Here is a 26198-nt window from a genome sequence, read left to right as displayed (position 1 = left end):
TCGAACTATATAGGCTATATATCATCACGCTAAGACCAACAGGAGCGGAGCAATGCGGGTAGAACCGCAGGGCACAGCTAGTCAACAATAAATACGAAATGTACTTTTGCATTTAATGTCATATCTAAACAGAGAGATATAGGTAACTCACCTGAGTGTGTGCAGCTGTTTCTCATTAAGCACAGTCCTCACTCGAGTGGGTTTCCCGTCAGCGGCGGCTCCGGCTCTTGCTCTACCGCTCTTGTGTGAACCTGACTCACTGCCTGAGTCTGATAAATAAATATATAATTTTTATATTATTACATCATTTTATGTTTTATGTTACGTTATGATACGGGCTCCTTTATGTCGGCATAAAAAGAGCGTATGTGCCGAGTACACGAGTCAGAAGTGAAACTTCTTTGGCAAAATTCAAAAATTCTATCGACGCGCCTGAAGAAGTATCATTTCAAAAATAATATAAACTGTTGGTTTGTGGTGGTGTTGTGAGTTGGTTTTGGGGTTTGTATTATCTATACTTATAATAAATCTGTAGAGAGGCCAATTCTGTACATGAAATATATTTAAAAAAAAACTATGAAGGGGTGATAAGGGATCGCTACTGATGCCAAAAATGCAATCAGTAAAATTTTTGTCTGTCTGTCTGTCTGTCTGTCTGTCTGTCTGTCTGTATATTCGTTATAGAAACAAAAACTACACGACGGATTTTAACCAAATTTGGCACAATTATTATAGGATATAGGATTATAGGATTGTTTTTGTGTATCAGTTGCCGCGTTCGACGCGCTTCGCGGCGAGAGCTATAAAAAGGCGGCGGGTCTGCACCCGTTTCGCGTTGTCAGTTGTCACGGCATCACGTGTGAACGGCTGAACCGATTTCGATAATTCTTTTCTATTATATTCATTGAAGTACGAGGATGGTTCTTATGTAGAGAAAACGTATATATGTACCACGGGCGAAGCCGGGGCGGACCGCTAGTTGTTAATATAGGAGATATTAAGTAGGGAGATTTGGAATCGAACTTTGGGCGTGAAAAATAAAATTATTATTAATACATAAATAAATATATTCCCTGACTCGGATGGGATAAAAACCACTAATATTTTAATAATTTTAATTTCAAAGTGCAACAAAGTACATATGGGAGACATTTCTATAGGTATTTAAGGTACGTCGTTTAGGATATGATAGCCAGAAAATCTACACTACCTCAAAATTCAATAAACTACTTTAGACTCGATTTTGTTCACTTTAAACGGACAGATTTAATTCCAACTTTGTACACTTATTAATGATCGACGACAATAAAACAATATCATTTATATAACGTGTTTTTTTAAACTTAGGGCCGATTTTTCAATGCTTGGATAAAACTTATCCGTCCAATAAAGTATTACACGATAATATTAAAATGTCACGTAAACTGTCAAATACGGGCAATTAGAATACGTTTTTAACTTTTTAAAATGGTAGTTTTATACATTAATCGACGAATAAGTTTAAACCAAAGATTGAAAAATCAGCCCTTAATCAATTATATTTATTTCGAAAGCATAAATACCTTAATTACCAAAAAATAAACATCATACACCCAATTTCATCTACAATAATTTGAAAATTAAAAAACTCCATACAGTAAGTTAAGCTAGCTTAAATAATTTAAACATCTGACCCTCGCGAAGGGTCAGTTTGGATTAACCATTTCACACCTCTGTAATCCACGGTCAGTCATTTGTGCTTATTATAACTTGATGTATGCACTTTGAACTTGAGCGGGGTTCTGTTTTGATGTGACATGTTATGCACTTGTGATGCAACGAATGTTACTTAAAATTTAATGTGAAATTGAAATGTAAGATGGATATATTTTATCGTTTTATTTCATGGTATTCAACTATTCATATTGAAATACTTATTAGTTAATTTAAATATCAATTAAATGATTTTTGATATATTCTATTCATATCTATCTACTTGGATTTCGATAATAACTGCGGAAAATTAAAAAAAAACCATCCCGACCCGAATTTAGACGAATTAAGCAAAACTAAAGTGTCTGTACAGAATATTTTACGACGTCCTGCGTTCGATTACCCGTAGTATTAAGAATAATAGTTTAAAAAAACTAAAAAACACGCTTTTTATAGAAAACCGAACTAAAAAATAGAAAATTTTTATCAAATTAGTGTATTGTCATCGGTCCTCAATAAATCTACAAAGTTTGAACGAAATCTGGCCGTTTAAAGTGGGTCAAAATCGCGCCCAAAGAAGTCGGTTACAAACATACAGGTGAAGCTAATATAAAGCGTGTAAAAATAATCGGTTTAACATAACGTCTCTAGAAAATAATCTAGCCGTAAATAAATCTGTTACAGATATAGAGATACTTTATTAGATACATTTATCATTCCTTCAGTTTTACATACGTAACTCGCATTTAAACATAGTTAATATTGCGAAGGTCACAAACTAATTGCTTATAGATAAAAAAATAACCAGGCACTTGAGTTTTCATGCGGTCGAATTAAACGGATCGGCGGCTTTGTCGGCGTTTGTCAAAGGAACGATAACGTACAGTGCAACGCGCAAGTCGGCGTGATTGATAATTTTACATAATTATTATTTTTGAGATTTAAAAGCGATATTTGTTTTATCTGATTTTGGAGAATTGCGAACTTTTTTTTCGGGATTAAAGTAATTTTAATGTTTCTAAAGCGATTTATTGGTGATACTGTTTTTTTGAGATATCGAATACTGTGTCGAATACTTTACAGCGAACAGACTAGGGATTTTTTTAAGCTATTGCATAGCTTCTATCGCGGGCCTTGGCCCTTGAGCGCGGGGATCGAATCGAGAAATTCCGTAACGAAAAAACCTCACGCTCCCCACGGGGACGGGCGCGGAGGTGTGGCTTGAAAGCATAGCATGCAATAGCTTTACCGCGGCAGTCCCCGAGTGACACACGTCTTTTTTTTCTTAAGTTGAAAAGGAGCAGTGGCATTGTTTGAAAAGTTCAGAATTTTGAAGTATTTTTATTAACATAAAATAATTGAACATTTTCTGCTGCATTTTCATAATTGCTGACAAAAAAATCTGATATCATTTGAATTTTTAGTAAAAAAGTGTTATTTCGTTATTTCGAAATATCGTAAAAATTTTTTAAGAAACCAAATCGATGTTTTTATAACTTTTCCTATATTCTCAAAATAGTCAATATTCCACGCTGTGTCCCCCAGTGTACAGTCAATCACAGTACGATTTAGCTATTATCATTGTAAACCAGAATCCGTGCTGATAAGCTGATAAGGAATTACGTGTAATACTCAATATTAAATCTCAATTTCCAATATTCTGTCTTGTACAGATATTTTGCACTTATAATCTACGAATTATTCAAGCTTAGGATTCTAGATTTTAAGTTATGTTCAAATCTATACTTAATACTATAAAGCTGTATAGTTTGTTTGTTTGTTTGAACGCGCTAATCTCGGGAGGTACTGGTCCGATTTGAAATATTCCTTCGGTGTTAGATAGCCCATTTATCGAGTAAGATTATAAGCTATATATCATCACGCTAAGACCAACAGGAGTGGAGCCACGCGGGTGAAACCACGAAGCGCAGCTAGTAAAAAATAAATATATCTATTCTAAAAACTAAAGCACACGCTATTAAAAGAAAAGTCATGAAATTATTGTATTGTCACCGATCCTTGATAAGTGTGCATAATTTTAAATCTGTCTGTTTAAAGTGAGTCAAAATCGAGTCTAAAGGAGTCGATTACTGACAAATATATAGGCGAAGTTTCTCAATCCGTAGCGAATTTTTTATATCTTTTCGTGTTAAATTCACAAAAACAACAACAAGGTTTTAATTTTTAATAGTAACTAGGTTCGCAAAATTCAATCGTTCAAACAAAGATCGGTGGGATGAAAAATATCTGGACTTTAGGCTTTTTCATCATATTATTATGTTTGACTGAGTGATAATATTTAAAAAAGGATGTATTATGAATCGATCAAAATTACACTAAAATTAAAATAATAGATGAAACAGAGAGATTATTTATTTTCGGAGATTCATATGAATTTCGTAGTATGAAGTATTGAATAGAATAGAATTATTCATTTCGATATTATCATTATTTTTATTTACGATCGTAATCAAAGATACATATTGTAATAACCATTGGTGGTCTTGTCTGATAAATTATGTCTTAGGAAATTCCCCAACCAAAAATTGAAATTATATTATGTTTATGTTAATATTATAAAACAAACATATTTCCCATTTCCATGTCTATAATATTATATACTACCGAAATCTTACTTTTTCTGGTTTGCAAATAAAAAAAACTTATGAATTATTCATCACGAGACTATTTACTACTAGTGACTTTTCTAAGGACATTTCACCAGACCATTTAAGTCGCTTTACCAGACCCTATAAATGGTAAATTTTTAAGAAGTTTCACTTCTGACACGTATGCTGGGTACACCCTTTTTGAAGTGAAAACTTCTTTAGCGGCGTTGGGTATAAAATCTTAAACTCGCGTCAGGACACGTGACCTGATCGAAAAAGCGTAAGACGGATGGATATCAAACATGCTCAACGTTAATAATCAAGTTTTCACTTCTGCCGGCACTCCCCCAGTGCCACCCGTCTTTTTTTTTAATTACTTAGTTGTTGTAACTCACCGCTCATAGAGCCAAGTTCGTGTGGCAGATGCGAGTTGTTGTTGCTCAATGTTGTGTTGTTGTTGCTCTCCGTGTTGCTGTTGCTGCTGCCGCTTGTGTTTGCACTCTATTATAAGGAAATAGAGTTTATTTTTCATTTTTGTATAAAAAAATGTGTGCGTGTACTAGTGTACACACGTAAGAAGTGAAACTTCTTTATGACCTTATTTTTCAAAAAATAATGTACTATATGCAACTTTATTAACGATTCTTTATTGGAGTTGGTTTATTAACGATTCTTTATCGGAGTTCTTTATCGGAGTTGGAAAAAAAAATAGTGTAACATTTTTTCGTTACGCGTGACATTTTTCCGTCACGCGCTATCTTTTTCTTATCCCTACCAGTCCTACCACGCGTGAATCGACGTATTACTGTAAATTATTATTTTTTTAAATAAGGCCATAAAGAAGTTTCCACTTCTTACGAGTGTACACTAGTACACGCACACATTTTTTTATTGTTTTGTATACCTACTGTAAAATAAAGAGTAAATTATACTAGTAACATTGTATATTCAAAAGTTGAGGCGTTTGAATGAATAGATATGAAAGGAAAAAATGTGTGCGTGTACTAGTGTACAGTGTACACACGTAAGAAGTGAAACTTCTTTATGACCTTATTTTCAAAAAATAATTTACTATGTAATATATATATATGCAACTTTACAGAAATATGTCGAATCACGCGTGGTAGGGATAAGAAAAAGATGGCGCGTAACGGAAAAATGTCACGCGTAACGAAAAAATGAAATGAAATGAAATGAAATAAATTTATTTGTCCATTATAATATGATTTACAATTAATGTACGACAGTGGGTCCCAAACTAAGTGAAATATGTACTTGTGTCTTGGGACCCTGAGTTGTGCTTCTTGGTTATATACATATGTTATGGACAGTAGGTAGAAAGTTAACAAGTAGGTAAATAATCTAATGTAATGGAAGTTAATACAATTATAGGTAATAATAATAAATGTTACACTAAATTTTTTTCCAACCCCGATAAAGAAGTTTCACTTCAAAAACATACATTTATTAAATGCACAGAAATGATATTAAAGTAAAACATAAGTAGTAATTACTTGAAAATTTTAAAGATTGTGTATGTTTGCGTGCGCTAAAGGATACTCTACTCTAAAAGCACATCTAGAAGTCTGATTTTCAGAGCCATCTTTGGATCGTAGCGATGTCTGTTACTCAATCACGCTAAAATTAATTTTGAAATTTTCTATTTAGCAGAACACACAATCTATAAAAATACAAGTTCTGCCATGGATTAAATAAATCAAGTGGTTCCTAATAGACTAATAGACAAACATACAATTAACAATATAATGAAAATACTTATACCTTTTCCAAAACATCGTGGTCTTCTCTACAGTAAAGCGCGCCGCCTTCTCTTAACGCGAATTCGTCGCCTGGAAAATTTATTAAATTATTATTATTTTCTTATTATTTATTAATTTTTCTAATACTATAATTAATCTATTTACTTAATACTTACTATAATTACTTAATCTATTAATTCTAGAGAAAAGGTCTTTTGTCGATAAGACAGAAAACATAAGTATCTACAGTCGATATCCGAGAAAATATACAAAATGTACAGTGTACCTACAAAAATAAATTGCATTTCTTTTTGAAATTATTTGGTGGTACATACTACAGAACTATATGTGGTAAATTTTATTGTAATATTCTATGTTAAATGTTGAAAAAAAGCATTCCTAAACCCAAAATTTTTAATTATCACATTGTCAAAGCTTTATGAATGATATTTTACCTACTACAATTTTTTAAACATTAAAATAATATCTAGTAAATCGTAAAAAAAAATTCACATTAACTAAAAACTTAAAAACATCCATCTTTTCCACATTAACTTAAAAATTAAAAAGCATACCAGGTATTAATTGTCGTGCGCAGGCGCAACATCTAAAGCAGTCGATGTGATATATTTTCGTTTTGGCGCGCATCACGAAGTCGTTTTTGCTGAAAGATGCGCCGCACTTGTCGCATTTTGTGCCGAATAACCTGAGGAAATATAAAACATATTTGAATAATAAATAACAAAAAACATAATAATTGGTTTGAGAAAAATAACATCGAATTAAAATTTATAATTCACTAAATTTGGAACGCACACATGCACTCAAAAAATTGGGATAAATATAATCTATTGTATTCTTATATTTATTAAATGCCAGCGCTTACTGACGCTAAATTAGGCATAATATAGGTAAAATGAAATAGGAAACTTATGTTATATACAATTTATTTAGGTAGGTATATTGGGTAGAAAATTCCATATCGAAGCCTTCAGCTATACAACAACCCCGTGAAAATCCCGCAGCTTCGCTCGCGTATTTTTCACCCCCTACTACATTCCAATAATCTTTTATATTTCTGTATTTTAATATTTTTTTTATTATTATATTCCCAGTATAAATCGAGAAAAATAAAATAAATATTTCGAAAATATCTTCTCTACATTTACTATAGGTACCTACCTACATAACTATTGATACTTACTTATACATATATATACATAATATTATGTATCAATTTTTATTATTTTCCACAACTGAATATTGTTTTAATTGAATAAACAGTCTGGCGGTACAAAATTCTAATCATTACGATTTTTATCGTATTGATCGATTTTAAAGTGTTAAATACACGTCTTAACTTCTAAGTCGTAATTTCAAAATTTTAAGCACTGCAAACACATAAACCTACGATATTTATATACAATTATATACCCTTTATAACGCATTAGGCCGATTAAACCCACCTTATATACGGAAAGCTTTTAGCAAGATTGGGAGGGTGAAAGTGACGGTCAATAACCTGGGGGTAATGCGGGTTTCAGACACCCTTTGTCTGTTTTAGCGTTTTATAGTGATTGCCACGTTTTTGTTTTTAGTGAAGAATTTTAAAATAGGTATCTTAATTACAAGATTTTGATATGTTTTTGATGAAAATATTCGCGAGTAACAAGACAAGATGTTTTTCAATGTTTTAAATACTAGAACGAATTTAATTTTAAGTTTTAACTCAAATTTTTATCGGATTAACAATAAGAAACACAGAGGTCCTTAGGTAATATCTACGATAAAATAATGAAGATAATGAATAAATCTTATTTATTCGTTTATATTGTTTCGTTTTTTACTTGGACTAGGTACCTAGTCATCACTACATTTTAATGACTTTAATTATTTAAAAATATAAATCCCAAGCGTTAGCTGATAGTTGATACTATTTGGTTATTAATAAGGTATTACAGAATTAAAATTATCAAGTAATATTTTTATCCAATGCTAGATTTAAGTTGCTAAGGGCCGATTTTTAAATACTTGGTTAAAACTTACCCGTCAAATACCTAAAGTACAACACGATAATATTAAAATGTCACCTATTAACTGTCAATTACGGGCAATTAGAATACATTTTTGAAATGGTAGTTTAATACGTTATTGGATGAATAAGTTTTAACCAAGGATTGAAAAATCAGCCCTAAGTCTAACAATTCTTTAATTTCAATATCTATATTAAACTACCTATATTAACAAAGTTCTTACCAACTACAATGAATGAAGAATATCACCAAAATACAACACAACACAGATAGCACTATTTTCGCCAAGATATCTGATTACTTTGAATAAATACAGATGGTCCAACATAATGCAGCTGGCTGGACCACACACATAAGACGAATAAACGAGATATTATTAACACAGAACATTATTTTATTACATATTTTATAACAATAAATATTAGTTTACGGTAAGTTTTCCCGCGCTTTTGTCTGAGAAGAAAAATTATGACATGTCATGTCATTGGCGGGCATGTTTTTTTTTAATTACAACTTTGACATCTGGCCGTGGAAATGAAAGTTTTGAAAAAAGTAAGTCATATAGAATTTATACCTAATAGACCGGGAGATACTGACACAAAATTTCGAGTCATTTGTAACAGGATGGCGGTTCTACAGGGGTCTAAGTACGCAATGACAAAAAGAAAAACGATGGCGTGAACGCGGGTACCGGCGGCTTAGTCGCGTGGGCGTTAGTCGAACTCGTCGGAAAATAGCGAAAGTCAAACGATTTGTAACAGTATGGCACTTATTTTTCCTGTAAGTTTGAGGATCAACAAATATAAATACAAAATTTCAAAGATCTATGTGTTGGAAATCTTCACTTATATAAATTAATAATAAATTAAGTTTTCAAGTATGACAGCACTTTTTCCCCCTACTAGAAGTATGGCAAATATAATAATGGTCACATTTTATCAAATACTCTCCAAAAATCCAAATGCAATACTGGTACAAAAAGTTTGGCGAAATAAAAATTTTTTGCAGATTTTCGGCGGTATGGCGACCATTTGGAATCGTCCGAAAAGTATGGCATGGCGATTTTCGTAAATGGCTGCACGACGATAGTTACCTGTGCAAAAGTTAGCCTGGTACAAATGGTTGAATGATTGTTTTATTTAAATCAACACATTCGCATCGGTATGGCGGGCTGTAAGTCACACCGGAAAAGTATGGCATGACACTACCGCCTACCACTTGTTTTGTGTTACAAATCGTTTGACTTTCGCTATTTTTCCGACGAGTTCGACAAACGCCCACGCGACTAAGCCACCGGTACCAGCGTTCACACCATCATTTTCCTTTTTGTCATTGCGTACTAAGACCCCTGTAGAACCGCCATCCTTGTTACAAATGACTCGAAATTTTGTGTCAGTATCTCCCGGTCTATAATCTGAATGTACAATGTACATACTTATTTGAGCATTTTTTTTAATTATAAAAATATGTACTTATAGCGTTAGTGGGAATTTCGTTAATTAGGTTACGTTATTATTTTGTTATATTTTACTAAGGGGCACCTAAAGGGGTATGAAAAATAGGTTATTATTTTTTATATTGCACGTTATTAAATGATGTTATAATTTATAAACCACTCTTTTTTGAATTCGGTTAAAATGGAAAAAATTGACTATTTTTCCATCCAATTAATTAATTTAAATTAAAAACAATTCACCATCTCGCTAAAAACAGCAATACCATCGCCAAACGTCATTGCGTATAAAAAAAACAAACGTCAGTTTTCCCGCCACCCCGCCATTAGCACGTGTCAAAATATTATTTATCTGTGCCCCGGTAACTGTAGATGCGTCGGATGGTATCGCATTTCGCTAATTGGTGAGCGCTGTAGGGTTAGATTTAGGTTATACAGCTGGTTATATTATTTACTAGGTTTCCGCCCGCGGCTTCGCCCGCGCAGTCAAAGAAAATCCCGCATAGTTCCCGTTCCCATGGGATTTCCGGGAATGCGTCATTTTCCCGGGACAAAAAGTAGCCTATGGACATAGGCTACTTTTTATCCCGGGAAAATGTGAAAATCTCGGGTATCAAAATATCTCCATACCAAATTTCATGAAAATTGGTTCAGTAGTTAAGGCGTGATTGAGTAACAGACAGACAGACAGAGTTACTTTCGCATTCATAATATTATAGTAACTATGGATGTATAGATACCTACTATTATTAATGATGGGGAATATTTTTGGGTTTATTGTCGAGTTCTTTGATGGCTATTTCTATAATAGTAAATCAATAGGTACTTATCTTTATCTGTACTAATATTATAAAGCTGAAGAGATTGTTTGTTTGTTTGAACGGGCTAATCTCGGGAACTACTGGTCCGATTTGAAAAATTCTTTCGGTGTTAGACAGCCCATTTATCGCTATAGGCTATATTACCTATATCATCACGCTAAGACTAACAGGAGCGGAGCACTGCGGGTAAAACCGCGGAGCACAGCTAGTAGGTACTTTATTGTTTCCTTACTAGGTAAATAATAAATATACCTATACACAAATCTTCGGAATTATATTAAAAACCTATTATTTCCTAAAAGGAAAACACACATTAATTCTTATGAGACAGTTTAAATTAAGTAGGATAGCGTTCCATCATTTATTCTATTTTTCGTATATATTTTTATAATTAAAATTAAACAATGGAAAAAATTGCAAGTTTTTAGAACCTTTTGTTATTTTCCTTAGTACATACATAATAATGTGCATTTAAAGCCTAATTTAAGTATGTATTTTTGATAAAAAAATATGGATCGTTAGTAAAATTAAGGAATACGAACATGCAAATTACTTGTTAACACGTATTAAAATGGTGTATTTTAAATTTCGACTTGGTGGCATTGAACGGACTTGTCAAACTGCTTTTTTAATATATTACAGATTAAATATGAATGTAAAATACCACTCCCTTGTTGCGCAACTATTAAATATATTATCTTTATAGAGAAAATTAGTCCTGAATACTGTTATTCTATGATTAGCTACAGGCTTTTTGAAGTTACTGACATAGTATAAAGATAAATCTACCTATACATATTAATATTATAAAGCTGAGTTTGTTTGTTTGATCACGCTTATCTCAGGAACTACTGGTCCGATTTGAAAAATTCTTTCGGGGTGAGAGCCCATTTATCGTTAGCAATAGATTTTTTATAAATGTACTTTGACATTAATTCTGGACTTTTTACCCTTAGCTAGAGGTATTTATATACGATACCTTAATATTTTTATATAAATTAATTACCCAAATTAAATCGTTAAATTGAGCAAGATATATTTTTTCCAGATCATTTAATATCATGTTTAAACTTTAAAGATATCAATGAATCTGATAACAAGTACATTGATTGTTATCAGATATCATTTCATTCAGTTTACAAGATAATTGAGTTTAACTGTATTTATTAATTTAAATGCAAAATGATAAAGATTTTTTGTAAAAACTTTTTGGTACAATGCAGATAATGTACCCAATTATTCAAAGTTTTTAATGTTTAATTATTCAAAAGTTTTTTTAACGCATACGAAGAATTCAGCTTAATTTTTATTTATAATAAACTAGATTTCCGCCCGCGGCTTCGCCCGCGTTTGTAAAGGAAAACCCGCATAGTTCCCGTTCCCGTGGGATTTCCGGGATAAAAACTATCCTATGTGTTAATCCAAGTTGTGTATTAGTGTATGTTTTATTAATGTTATTAATAAAATAATTGGCTGTAACTAGTAAAAAATGTAACAATGTTGTAATATCATGTAATATAATTCAAGGTCATCAAATGTTATCTCAGTGATGTATTTGCTAGTAATCATCATCATTAAAATGGATATGTCTAATATTTTCTAATTACCTACATCTTTTGTTAATAATGTCATAGGTAGATAATTGATAAAAAAAAAACTGTTTTAATGTAATCTCCAAAAAAGAAATTTTTCTGTATAAATCATTAAAAAAGACGTTTTTACAATATATATAACTATGTATAAGGCATTAAGTAAGACAAATTGCATTGTTATTTTGTAAGTTTTTTACTGTATGTGTACAAAAAGTTTTAATAAATAAATAAAGTTTAAAGTTAAAAAAAAAAAAAAAAAAAAAAGTTACCTTCTATATGTGTGCTAAATTTCATTGTAATCGGTTCAGTAGTTTTTACGTGAAAGAGTAACAAACATCCATACAAACTTTCGCATTTATAATATTAGTAGGATTAATTAAAAAAGAATTAGTAGGTATGTAGGTAGTATATGTTAACGAAGTACATGGCACACTTTGTTAATTCTTCTTTCTTATCTTTTATAATTTCGTGATAAGTTTGCTCAAGTACAGCTCTACAATTATAATACATATCTATATCTACACTACAATATTATAAAGCTGAAAAAATTGTGTGTTTGATCGCGCCTATCTCAGGACAGGAAGTATTGGTCAGATTTGAAAAATTCTTTCGGTGAAAAGTTCGTTCATATGGCATATATATCATCGTGCTTAGATCAATAAGAGCAAAGCAATGCCGGGCACTAGTGCATTTATAATATTAATAAATCTCTTGTTATGGCGTAATAACATAGCAGACATACAATTATTTTACATTATAATGTCCACTGTATACTAGCTGTGCACCACGACTTTACTCGCGGAAAAATCCGCATCCAAATCTACTTTTTCTACTATTTTGTGACAATGTAATAATTGCTATCACTATCATATAGTTCAAATTCTATAGTTTAATAAACAACAATAATAGACCTAATTAAAATTTATTATGTAATCAGTATTGAAACTTTTGCCAACATCACAAACTTTTTATTTCCGTTCTTTAGGTACTTACGGAAGGAACAATTCTTACACCATAAATATATTTAATTACTTGCATTAATTGATGTATCCTTCCTTTCCGATTTCCGAACGGTAGAAAAACATTTTAATATAAAATACTAATGTTTCGGATGTTTAGACGAACCGACATTCGATACTTGAGGTAATGTAAACACACGGATTTCCTTACTAAAGGGTTGAGTTGTTTTGATTTCTTTGCCTTTTATATTTTTGTATCATTTGCAAATAGTAAAAATAAGACTTTTAATACAAAGCACCGTTACTAACCTACAGGTATAGAAAATTCTGCTTTTAAACATTGAGATATACATATGGAGACGACACCGCCTACATCACTTATGTTCCGCTCAACATACGCCATATGGCGTAACTGCACTCTCATTTTTTATTTGTTTTAAAGTGAAACGCATCAAATATGCCTTCGTGTGTGTTTCGATATTGCACAAATATTACAAATAATACGGAAAAGTGCAAAGGAATAACTTTTATCGGAGTTAGAGCAAAAAATGGCGCACAGGTTTTGTTCGTGGTGTCTCCTCCATACGTAGTAATATTATCTCAATGCTTTTAAATAAATTAATAGAGCTTACTAAGACAAATCTTATAGGTAAAGATTATTTGCAAGACTAAAAATTTTTCATTTTCAATAGGAAGATATAAAGCATTTGTAGGTAATGAAATCTAGTGGAATGAAATACTAGATTTTTCTGCACCTATGTGGAAAATAACTAACCTTTTTCTGCAAGTGTACTGTCTGTAAAACAAAAGCAAAGGAGCGTTGCATTTTAAAAATAATTAATAACCTAGTAGATAATTTTATACAATGAGATTCTTTGGTAATTTAAAATTTTCCTGAACTTTTTGGACAAACTGTTTAAAAAAACTGATTTATCCAAATACGATGTTAACTTCGTTGTAAATAGAAGAAAATGGCAGGTTTATGTTTTCATAGAGATAGGCTATGTTTCGTACCTATAAAAAGATATCTAATTATTAGATTGTCTATTATGTGTGTTAAAAGTACTTTCAAAGTGAGCATTAAAAAGTAGATTTATAAATCAATTCATTAAAAACTCATCGATGCCGTTAATTCAACGAAGCATGACTGATGAAAAAATGTGTAGCGCGGGAAACAGACGTCACAAATACCACGGATATCGTGAGAAATCCGGCGCGCAAACAAACTTTAAATGAAGAAATAAAAACAAATAGTACATTACAAAAAGTAATCGGACAGCTTTTCCGATATAACGGACAAATATACTATAGACATATCGGGTTCCAACCGCCCGCCGCGCTGTCAAAGTGACGTTTGTTTTGACGCCAAAATACATAGAGCCCGGTTTGTTTTTCTCGGCGCATAAAGCAAAGACAATCCCCGCATACAGCCAAATGGGTTTGACAGAAAATCAAACGATAATATTCCGTATCTATGGTGCATAAAGCTGCGTCTACACGAACGCGGCCGCGCATAGACTAAGCTGTGTTTGCTAATGTGTAATTCTATATTTTAGCCGGGAGATGGAAGGGTAGAAATGTAAACAGAGGTTATTTTCGTAGATGCGACGTTGTTTAAAAAGTGGCGCCGATGTTGACGTGCGGTTATGATTTTTTAAAGTTTTATTGTAAACTATGATCTAAAATCGTAATTGTAAACGGGTGTATAATTAGATTGTTGTGTTTATGCGTCAGTCATTTGGTGTGATTGTGTATAAATGGGAGTTCATTTCGTTTGAGAGGTTAATGACTTTATATCGTTTGTTTGGGCATTGGGAAAACGGTGTTCAGTTGATAATATAGCGATAATAATATCAACTTCATCATGGGAATCTACAAATTCCGAAACCTTCGGGCATCGAATTATAAAGTACCTAACTTATGACTATGGAAAAATAACATAATTTAGTATGAACTTAAACTAGGTACTTAACTAGGTTCTTATTCAAATTGGCAGTAGATCGGTTAGTACCAATTGACCAAAAATCAATGACTATTCACAATTTTACAAAGACACACAATCACGAGTTAAATTATTCTAAATCAATAGTCATCAGAAATCATCAAATAAAAATAACGTCAACGTATTTAACAAATTAGATATAACACTATAACAATGAAATAATAATATTAACTTTAAATGTAAATAAATACTTTAGATATAAAACTATATAAAATAACATCCATCAGCGGAAAATTCGTTCATAAACGAAAAATAACAGTGTCATTTATTTACCCAAAAAATTAGTGTTTTGAATGACGTCCTTTTGCGATAATTTCTGCTAAATACACGATCATACGTAGTATTTCAATAATGAATCATTCGTATGCGGATTTGCCTTAATCTGCGTGTTTTTATACCGTTGCTAAAAAAAGCGGCAAATGTAACCAGGCTGTCTAGTTTTGAGCCATTGCCTAAGTTTGTGTAACCGAATAATAGTGGACATTGACAGAATCCATCTTTGAACGTTCGAAAAAAGAAAACTCTAATTTTTTAGTCAATTGTTTTTTTCTTCCACTTTTTGCAGATTAATTTATGCAGTTCCATTGCGATCTCTATAAAAAATATAATGCCTGTTCACTGAAATGCGTAGAATAGTCGTTTTATAACTGTTTAATTAAACAAAATATATTAAAAACTACTTTTTTAATAAATGTTCTGGTGCTATATTTTTGACAGAACCGCGATAAGATATCAGCTAAACTTAAATGGGCACTCTTCACAATGGGCAGCGTTGGTCCAACAAATGATCGTCGATGTTTGCCGCCTTCACGGCGGTAATATGAATCTACAATGACGGCCGATCATAGACATTTTTGGCTCTACACTATCATGATTGCCTCTACTCGCCCAACACTGCCCATTGTGAAGAGGGCCTATAAGGTATACTTTTTCAATTTTAGCGTGGGTTCACATTAAGTTGTGCCTACTTTCAAATTATTTCTAAGAATGTGTGGAGGCTTGAAATGAGATAAAATAAGTGAAACTTGTGTTAATTTATTGTTTGAAATAAAAGACTAGTATTATATTCATTGCGATTCCACTAAAATGTGACCGATTGGTTCAAAGTTTCCACGTAGAGACATTCAATTTTAACGGCTCTGCAAGTTCTTTAAAATTACAAAAATTCGCATTTCGTCATCTCAAGGCTACTTTTATTTATATTTAATTTGTAATTGTTTCTATGGCTATAATAAGAATGAATCGCCAAAATATGTGTGGCTTAAAACTCATGTTTGACCAATTCGGCGATTAGTTTACCTACGTTTTTGGTAAGCAACAGTTCTTATGGAGAGAAAACAAGGAGCAATAGGTCTGAAAAGCCGGAATAGCTAGTAATATAATATTATATACCTAATAATATATATATATATATATATATATATATATATATATATATATATATATATATATATATATAATAATATTTTAATAAACCAGCTTTCCTCCCGCAGCTTAGCCCGCGTATAGTCAAAGCTAAACAAGCATAGATACCTACTTAGTTCCCATTCCGGTGAGATTTTCGACATTAAAACTATCTTTTGTGTGTCCAAGGTTATCCTTTATGTGTGTGCCATTCATGAAAATCAGTTCAGCAGTTTTTGCGTCAAGGAGCAACAAACATACAAACTTTCGCATTTATAATCAAAGTAAGTTATTAAGTAGATTCGTACCTGGTATAATCTCGCTTGCAATACGTCTTCCCGTCTCTCACAAAGCAGGTACAGGATTCGTCCAGAAACTGCCTACATTCCTGGCACTTGAGACACGCGGCATGCCACTCCAGATCTGGCGCTACCCTCAAGATGTACTGGTCGTGGATCTGGCCACCACAACCCACGCAGAGGGAGAGGCGGAGTTTTTCTGCAAGAGAAATGAGGCATAAATATAAATATGTAATGGGTAGGTTTGTTTAGAATGTAATTTAATGAGTTTGTATCACTACATAGCATAAAACAAAGTCGCTTTTTCTGTCCCTTTGTCCCTATGTATGCTTAAATCTTTAAAACTACGCAACGGATTTTGATGCGGTTTTTTGTAATAGATAGAGCGATTCAAGAGGAAGGTTTTAGTATATAATTTATTAGGTTTTAGAGAAAGCGGGCGAAGCCGCGTCCGGAAAGCTAGTGCTTATAAAGGAAATTCAAATTAGCTTAAGCCGGCTACTCACGTACCTGAAGTAGGGGCAATATTGGAACAATCTCGGTTGTACGGCAGTCGTAACAATTTCAGTTGTTCTCAAAATTGCCCCTGCTTGCCTATACACATCACAATATAGGAGCCAATAAATGGTCCAATTCTAATATTGCCCCTGCTGCAGGTATGTGAGTAGCCGGTTTTAGGTATTCAATAAAATACCTACTGAACCTAATAGATATGTATTCCTATTTATAAAAATACCTGCGTAAGTTATAAGTTTTAAATATTGTTTGTGTTTTGTAGGTGTTCTTTAAAGTCTTAAAGGGTAAGATTAAATTCGTATGCATAGGTAGGTAGGTATCTAGTTTTATAGGAACATAAAATACCTACGTATATTTAAATATCCGCTTACCCGGGCATTTGCTGTTTTTACCTACCCAGAAAAAATAAAAATAATACAGATAATATTTCAGTGAGAAACAACGCAGTTTTCTATCTGTTGTATAATTTTCATAACCTGTTCTGTAATTTTTAAAATGATGCTTGGAAACCAAAAAAATATAATTTATTCTTTAAGCCAAGGCCACATTAACACAAATTAAACTACTGTTTTGAACAATTTATTATGCTTTTTTGAGAATGTAGCATAAATAAATAAAATTATACCATGTTCTTTGCCACAATCCATCTGAAATCAAAAACTTAGGTACACCTACCTATTTTTTTGCATTAAATTTTAAATAGATACTATAAAATTTTTCAATGAATAAAATCTTAGATGTTTGTCCACCGATTGGTCGGGAATTCATTAAGCAGACCATTATTTTTTATTACCTGATATTTATTTAAATTTATGAGACAGAATTAGTTTTATCAAAATCGGTAGACCAAAATGTTAAAAATTCAGTGGATTATGTATCTTTGTGTGATAATTACGCCTACACGGATGAACGGTTTTGAGTGAGATTTTTTGCATGTAACATCACAATCATAACAACACAAATTAACAAATACCTATTATTATGTTTAATAGTGACAAAATTCCTGAACAATATTTATCTTTAAGTAGATAGGTAGGTATAATATCCTATCCTATCCTACCTACCTACTTACCTAAATATTATAAATGCGAAAGTTTGAAAGGATGGATGGATGTTTGTTACTCTATATCACGCAAATACCTATAGTAGGTATAACCGATTACAATGAAATTTGTATTTAGGTAGACCCAGAATAGGACACAGGCTACTTTTTATCCCGGAAATCCCACAAGAACGGGAACTATGCGGATTTTTCTTTAAAACGCGAGCGAAGTCGCGGGCGGATATATCTAGTCAATTATAGGTATTATAAAATTATCAATCGATGTTTCTACGACAAGATACACACTTAAAATTATTCATTCATTCATTGTTTACAACTCCACGGGGTTCGTGAATAAAAATATGAATAAATTATATAAAAATCGATCGGATGGGCGTATTCAAGCCACGCCTTAGGAGCCGAGAGACTGTATCTATTTCGCTTTGCTATCTCTTTCTATGTTCTTTACGCTACTGTTTTGTATCGTCTGTATTTATAATTTATACTATCTGTACTAGTATAACGAAAATGCGTTACATAATGGTGTAGGTAAATAAATATTGTAGGTTTGCTATGATTTATCAGAACTGCTCGATCATCTAATAATAAAAAGTAAAACAACTAAAACCCAACTACGACAAAAAACGACGCTGAAAAAGTATAAAACAAGATTTTCAGAATTCCACTATGTAGAGATAAATTTTCATGTTTGGAAAGGCGTAGTCACACGTTGTCAAAGTGCTACGGTAGATATATGACGTGTGCCTTTCCAAACATGAAAATTTATCTCTACATAGTGGAATTCTGAAAATCTTGTTTTATACTTTTTCAGCGTCGTTTTTTGTCGTAGTTGGGTTTTAGTTGTTTTACTTTTTATTATTTGTACTATTTTGGTGTTAAAGTGTATTTTTGGCGCATAATATTGACAAAAGTTAAATTGATGAACTAATAAAGAAGCTAGGAACGAAAAGATGTGAATTATATGCAATCAGCCCATGAATACAGGTAAAGTCAGCAAATGCTAGTAATATATATATATATATATATATATATGTTACGGCTAAAGGTAGGTGAGAACATAAACTTAAGATTAGCCGGCTAAACTTAGGTTTATTTTCGACGAGGTGTTAATGTTAGTTTGTTCTATCTTTAGCCGGCTAAACTTAAGTGTAACCGCAGGCCCGTGGCTAAAAATGTCGGGGTGGGTAGATTTGGTTACTATAATACATGCAAGGAACAGGGCGAGTGTTTTCTGGCACTTCGCCGGCTGCTGCCGCAGCACGCTCGCTGCGCTCGCTCGGCTCGTGCGGGTCTTAAGAGTTCTAACCTAACCTAACCTAGCCACCAGCTTTCTGCCCTGAGTCGGGGTGGGTAGATTTGGTTACTATAATACATGTAAGGAACAGGGCGAGTGTTTTCTGGCACTGTGCGGGCCCCTCAAGCCCTCCACCGGCCCGGCGCTAACCAAATCTACCCACCCCGACATTTTTAGCCACGGGCCTGCGGTTACACTTAAGTTTAGCCGGCTAAAGATAGAACAAACTAACATTAACACCTCGTCGAAAATAAACCTAAGTTTAGCCGGCTAATCTTAAGTTTATGTTCTCACCTACCTTTAGCCGTGACATATATATTCAAAATGTGCAAGTAAAAAGCTTTCAAATGATACCAAACACGGCATATTTATCTTAACTTTATTTTTTTACTCTGTATGTTTTGTCCGCTAGAGGGCGCCACATTAGATTTTGTGAAACCCCATATAGCCTATAACCAGCGGACAATTAAGACGCTTCTAATGATATGTCATTTGTCGAATTCTGATAAGTAGTTCAGAAGTTACGAGGGAACAGATGAACATACATACATACATACATACATACATACATACATACATACATACATAGCCTGTCAAAATCATAACCCTCCTTTTGCTTTGCCGTAGTCGGGTAAAAATTGTTTTATCAGTAGAAAGCTACAAACATAATTATAGGACTTATTGTGCCGAGTTAAACGGTAAGTAAATTTTATAATAAGTACTAGCGGTCCGCCCCGGCTACGCCCGTGGTACCTACATGTTTAAACTATCCTATCTCTCAAGTGGGAACTACACAATATGGTGTGCGAATTTTATTAAAATCGGTTAAGTGGTTTAGGAGTCCATTGAGGACAAACATTGTGACACGAGATTTATATATATTAAGATAAGTATCTACAATTATTAGCATATAACAAATCAATTAATTTTGGCATATCTACCTATATTATCTTTACCATCATCAAACATAAATTCAAACATACAAACAAAAAAGCCGACAAGAAACCATGTTGTAAACTCTAGTTAGGTCTAATCTAACTAATCAAGATGAAATAATACTAGAGACCTATGTGTAAAGCTAAAAATTTGTAGATCACCCAATATTAATAAATAATAACAAACATTCATTTTGGCTATCAATTTACTTCAATACGATTGAGCCAATTTTGAAAATACCTTTCATGTATTGAAAGTTCAGTCAACAAACATTTAAAAAAAAGACGGGTTGCACTCCAGGAGTGCCGGCAGAAGTGAAAACTTGAGCATGTTTGACATCTATCCGTCTTACGCTTTTTCGACTGGTCACGTGACCTGACTCGAGTTTAAGATTTTATACCCAACGCCGCTAAAGAAGTTTTCACTTCAAAAAATTATCAAAATCGGTTCAGTTATTGTGTCAAGTCCATCAAACGAACACATGACATGAGGTTTCACTTGCAAGAAACAGTTAACTGAACTAATGCGTGTTTAAACAGCATGACTGGATGTTTTATGCAATACCTACAGTGACAATATTTGTCCCCTTGTGGGGTATGGGGGCAGATTAGATACTAGGAATGGGGCAGATGCATTGTACCTACCTACAACTGTTATACTTTTCGATTTTCAGATAATTAAAAATTTTGTTCCATTTAAAACTAATGAAGTATTTCTCTTAGGGCCGATTTTTCAATGCTTGGATAAAACTTATCCGTCCAATAAAGTATTACACGATTTTATTAAAATGTCACGTATAAACAGTCAAATACGGGCAATCAAATTACGTTTTTAAAATGGTAGTTTTATACATTATTCGACGAATAAGTTTTAACCAAGGATTGAAAAATCAGCCCTTAATCGAAGTTAATTAGTTATCTAACTTTGCAGAAGGAGTCATTCAAGACCACTCTTCTCGTAAATCATAATAGTTAATACCTATTTAAATGCAAAGGAACAGTTCCTTTTCATATTGTATTATTATGTTATGACACTTATAAAACAAAACTAAGGAAATGCTACTGAACAATGCTTGAAAGTCTGGGACATTTTTAGGCCATCCCTACCAAGCTACTGTAACAATAATCTTTAACCTCTAATACGAGCCAACTATCAAAATAATAAATTATGTAAGACATAGCTATCATTTAATATCTAGGTTCTATTTCAGCGTCAGCCACAATATGGCAAAAACCTCATTAAAAAATATACTTCGTTATAAATCTTATAATATAAAAATGAATCGCAAAATGTGTTGGTAAGCGCATAACTCGAGAACGGCTGAACCGATTTCGATAATTCTTTTTTTATTATATTCCTTGAAGTACGAGGATGGTTCTTATGTAGAGAAAACGTAAACATGTACCACGTGCGAAGCCGGGGCGGACCGCTAGTTTATAATATACTTCGTTAAATATACTTCGTTCCAACATTTTATATTTAAGGTACTGTTACACTCACGCATAAGCCGTTCCCTTTTAACAAGTGTTAATGAAAAATAACTGTCAATAAAGCGAAATGCAATTATTATTGTATTACAAACTTTACAATCGCTAATTGTACTTTATTTTGCACTAATTAGGGGTTTTTAATTGATTTCTTGATGCGGAAACTTGGGATTTAGTGCTGAGCGTTGTTTTATATTTGTTGTTATTAATAATAAGAATTTGTGCGTTTGTCTGTGCGTCACTTGGGGCGGTGATTTAAATGTAATTGTGTAGTGTTTTGTTCGTGGATTTGCTTAAACTTCCTCGTTATCTAAGGAATAGAAATAGAAATAACTAGGTTTTACGCGTAGATACTTAGGTAATACTTATTGTTTAAAATGATTTTTATGGATTTTTAACAACGTACTAAACCTTCAAATGGTCAGAGCTTGACAAAATTTGTATCGGACCAACTAAAGCACAAGCTATCAAACAAAAAATATCATCAAAAACGGTTCACCCTGTCAAAGTTCAGTGGTATCAAACACAAAAATAAGTTGAAATAAGCCTTTTTGAAGTCGGTTGAATACAGAAAGATGATAAGAGATGTTTTTTTAATATAACTAGGTAATTGGGAATCTGCAGAGAAAACAAAAATAACTTTTTAAGTAGGTACGTACATAATTAAATTTTAATCAGTCTGTTTAAGGAATGCAATAAAACTCGAAATGATTCGTCGTTAATGACGTCATAAAGAAGTCGTAAATTAATCTATTAATGACTCGGTAGCCATGAATGACTAATTTATGGGAGTTAACAATAATTTTAACTATAATTAATTGGTTAGTTATAAAAATGAAACTGTTAACTTTTATTTGAGTCATCTATAAAAAAATGTATGTACTTTAGAGGATAGCTCATAAACTACTGAACAAAAAATGATGCGATCTTAATTTAGTAGTAGCTGAAATATTTTACATCTATACTAATATTATAAGGCTGAAGAGTTTGTTTGTTTGTTTGTTTGAACGCGCTAACCTCAGCAATTACTGGTCCGATTTGAAAAATTCTTTCGGTGTTAGATAGCCCATTTATCGAGGAAGGCTATAGGCTTTATATCATCACGCTAAGACCAACAGGAGCGGAGCAATGCGGGTAAAACCGCGGGGAACAGTCTGTTCGAATGAAGGCTAAGTGAAAACATGGCGTCAATATAACCAGTTTATATGATTGTCACGTTACTAATTCGGTAGTGCTGTGTCGAAAGTGATAATGTTTATTCATTTGCACCACGCTGCGCTGATCTGAACCGGATGTGTTAAGTACAAGTGTTTTAAGTTGCGATAATTCGGTTGAGTTAACGGTAACTTAACATACTGTTGTGTGGGTAAGTACGTAAAAAAATATATGTAAAAAATTTGCTTCGATGTGTAATTTGAAATTTCCTGTTTACGAATAAAAAATTAAAAACTACGCAAAAACAATAATTATGTTTAAAATTTAATTTTGAGGTAGGTAGGTAAGCTAAAAAATAATAAATAATATTCTAGCAATATAGACTGCTACATTTTAAATTTACTCCCGTACATAAAACCAAGGGGTTTTTTTTATTATGGTATGGAACTTGTAGTTAAGTATAAGTAATTAAATTCAACAAGGTATTCGGTTAATTAATTAGGTATATGAAACTAGCTGTGTCCCGCGGTTTCACCCGCGGACAAAGACTTGCTGAGTTGCATCCTCATTTCAACCCTTTAGGATTTGAGCTTAAAAATAGCCTGCTTTTAAATCTGGGTCTCCAATTGCTATTCTTTCGAAATTTCATCGAAATCGGCGCTGTCGTTTAGTCGTGAAAGCGAAACAGACAGACAGATTTTATCATTTATAATATTTATTAGTGTATTAAATACGTTTACTAAGCAAAGACGAAGAAAACAGGTAGTTAATTAAAATAATCCACGCTACATTTAATTAAGAAGAACATACACAATACATTTTTATCTTACGCTCTTTTAAAATCGATTGTAAATTAGTTGCGTATGTGTGTGTGCACGCACACAGCTGAAGTTTAAAAATGTGCGTTAGAATTTATAGTGTCAATAATGAGCCCGGAGTGATAGGGTTGCCACCTTTTTGTTTTACATTATTTTTAATATTAATTTATTTAGATAATACACAAATGATATAACTCTAGATATTTATTTTCAATAAAATGGTAGAAGACGAAATATAGGGAGCTACTTAGATAAAGTTAGTAGTGTGATTTTTTTTTATAAAATACCAAACTAATGCAAACTAAAATTACACAAACTTTTTAACTAGTGTACACACGTTAGAAATGAAACTTCTTTATGACCTTATTTTTCAAAAAATAATTTACTATATGCAACTACAGAAATACGTCGAATCACGCGTGGTAGGGATAAGAAAAAGATGGCGCGTAGGTAACGGAAAAATGTCACGCGTAACGAAAAAATGTTACACTAAATTTTTTTCCAACCCCGATAAAGAAGTTTCACTTCAAAAACAAAAACAGAGTTATTAATATTGCAAGGGATAAAAAATTGGTTGTCTGTAAAGTCGGTTTACTGACGATAGTTGAACGTGACAACGTCCGATTGTGCTTCTTTGTCGCTCGTTCCGTGCTCTCGCTTGCACTTCAAGCCATACATGGAACGCCTCAGAGCGAGGTAACGCCGCATGAGTCATGTTTTTTCGTGCGTGCAGCCTGCTCTATCGAATTATAAAACGTTGTCACGTCAAAAATAACAGCTAACTTATACATAAATTACACATATTCAAAAAATTTCAATTTGGATTTCTATAGCAGATCAGATTCCCTTTGGAAAGTTTTATTTTAGTATTTGTGTGGGAAATATCCTGATTATTACTTTTAAAAATGCTAATTATGTATAATTAAGTATGATGAAAGACATTCACGAACATAATTATTGCAATAAACATATTTTATTTTAGAATATTTCCGGAGAAGGTACAAACTACTAACCAAGAACGGTATATTTTAATGTAGATCCATAATTATTTTAAAAATAGTAATTTTAGTATTTTTAGAATATTCTTTCTTTTCTATTTAACGGTATTAGCTGATGTTTAATTTATTTTATATATTTATAGAAGTGAAAAATATTAAAATAGTTGTAAGTAAATATTTATTTTTAGAATGTTCTTTCTTTTTACATAACGGTATTAACTGCAGGCCGAGACTAATGGCAGAGAATAGAAATATGTATTATAGAATAACGCTAAGGAATAGAAACTGCTATCGCTAATTATTGACATAAGCTCATGATATTTTAGTAATGGTTCGGTCATACTACCAGTCTACCAACGACGACGACGACAACGACCAAATTTCCCATCCAGACAAAATTCGTTCATAATAAAATATGTATTAAAATTTCCCGTCATACTGGTACTCGGAAAGAAAAAAATTTCGAGGTGAATTAATTAAAAAATAGGTTTTTTGCGATTTTCGCCGAGACGGTATGCTATATGTATATAATTACCTGGGACCAAAATTGTAGATCATAAAATTATGTATAAAAAACTTCTTATACATTTTTTTCTTGGATCCACCGTTTCTACGAAAAATCTATGTTTTCATTCATTATTCGCAAAACAAAAAATTTCAATCACCAGAACGACAGGAAATTTAAATATTTTATTTTTAATTATTTTAGTATGTTTTTCACAATTTTGTTAAATTGCGACCGGATAAAAATTTTGTTTGTGGTCGTCGTTGGTAGGGTGAACAAATCCTTAGCGAAATATCATACGCTTATGTCAATCAGTATCGCTAGCGGATTCTATTCCTTTGCGTTTTGACGTTTGTCTCGGCGCTCAGGATGTTTAATTCATTTTATATATGTATTTTGAAGTGCAAAATATTAGGAAATATAAAACTATATTTGCTTGTCTGTTACTACCATAGATATTATCTTAAATCTGAATTTAAATATAAAATAAATATGATTATGCAAGTCACGTGCCGTTCGACATATTTGATTATGTTAATAAGAATATTTTCAAACCATAAAAAGAATATAGCAGAAAAATAAATAATTCATAAATTAATTCAGATCATATCAATAATTATTTTCCTTGAATATAAATAAATTGAAATTTCCTATTTTTTGTGACATTTTTAAGTTGCACATAACACTTTTAATATTTGTTTATGTTAATTTTCATCATAATCAGTTCATCAGTTTTTGCATGATGTGACAGTTCTTGTTATTAGAACAATGAACTTAATACAAAAAATATTATTATATGAAG

General features: G+C 32.3%; 1 protein-coding gene across 2 annotated transcripts in view; it reads right to left on the bottom strand.

The window, feature by feature from the left end:
- tup (LIM1_Isl and LIM2_Isl domain-containing protein tup) overlaps nucleotides 1-26198 on the bottom strand; it is a 58046-nt gene that overhangs the window by 7144 nt on the left and 24704 nt on the right. For both annotated transcript variants that reach the window (XM_090115188.1, XM_090115189.1), the window contains exons 2-6: nucleotides 16634-16823; nucleotides 6637-6767; nucleotides 6084-6151; nucleotides 4697-4802; nucleotides 152-269 (exon numbers count right to left, since the gene is read on the bottom strand). In XM_090115188.1, coding sequence (XP_089971314.1) covers nucleotides 152-269; nucleotides 4697-4802; nucleotides 6084-6151; nucleotides 6637-6767; nucleotides 16634-16823 — 613 coding nt within the window. The remainder of the gene's footprint in view (nucleotides 1-151; nucleotides 270-4696; nucleotides 4803-6083; nucleotides 6152-6636; nucleotides 6768-16633; nucleotides 16824-26198) is intronic.

The sequence above is a fragment of the Colias eurytheme genome, chromosome 22 (assembly GCF_061535395.1).
Source record: "Colias eurytheme isolate Ceu_HAF_F1 chromosome 22, ilColEury1 Martin Lab GWU primary, whole genome shotgun sequence".
Lineage (NCBI taxonomy): Eukaryota > Metazoa > Arthropoda > Insecta > Lepidoptera > Pieridae > Colias > Colias eurytheme.
This window is presented reverse-complemented; position numbering and strand designations above follow the sequence as displayed.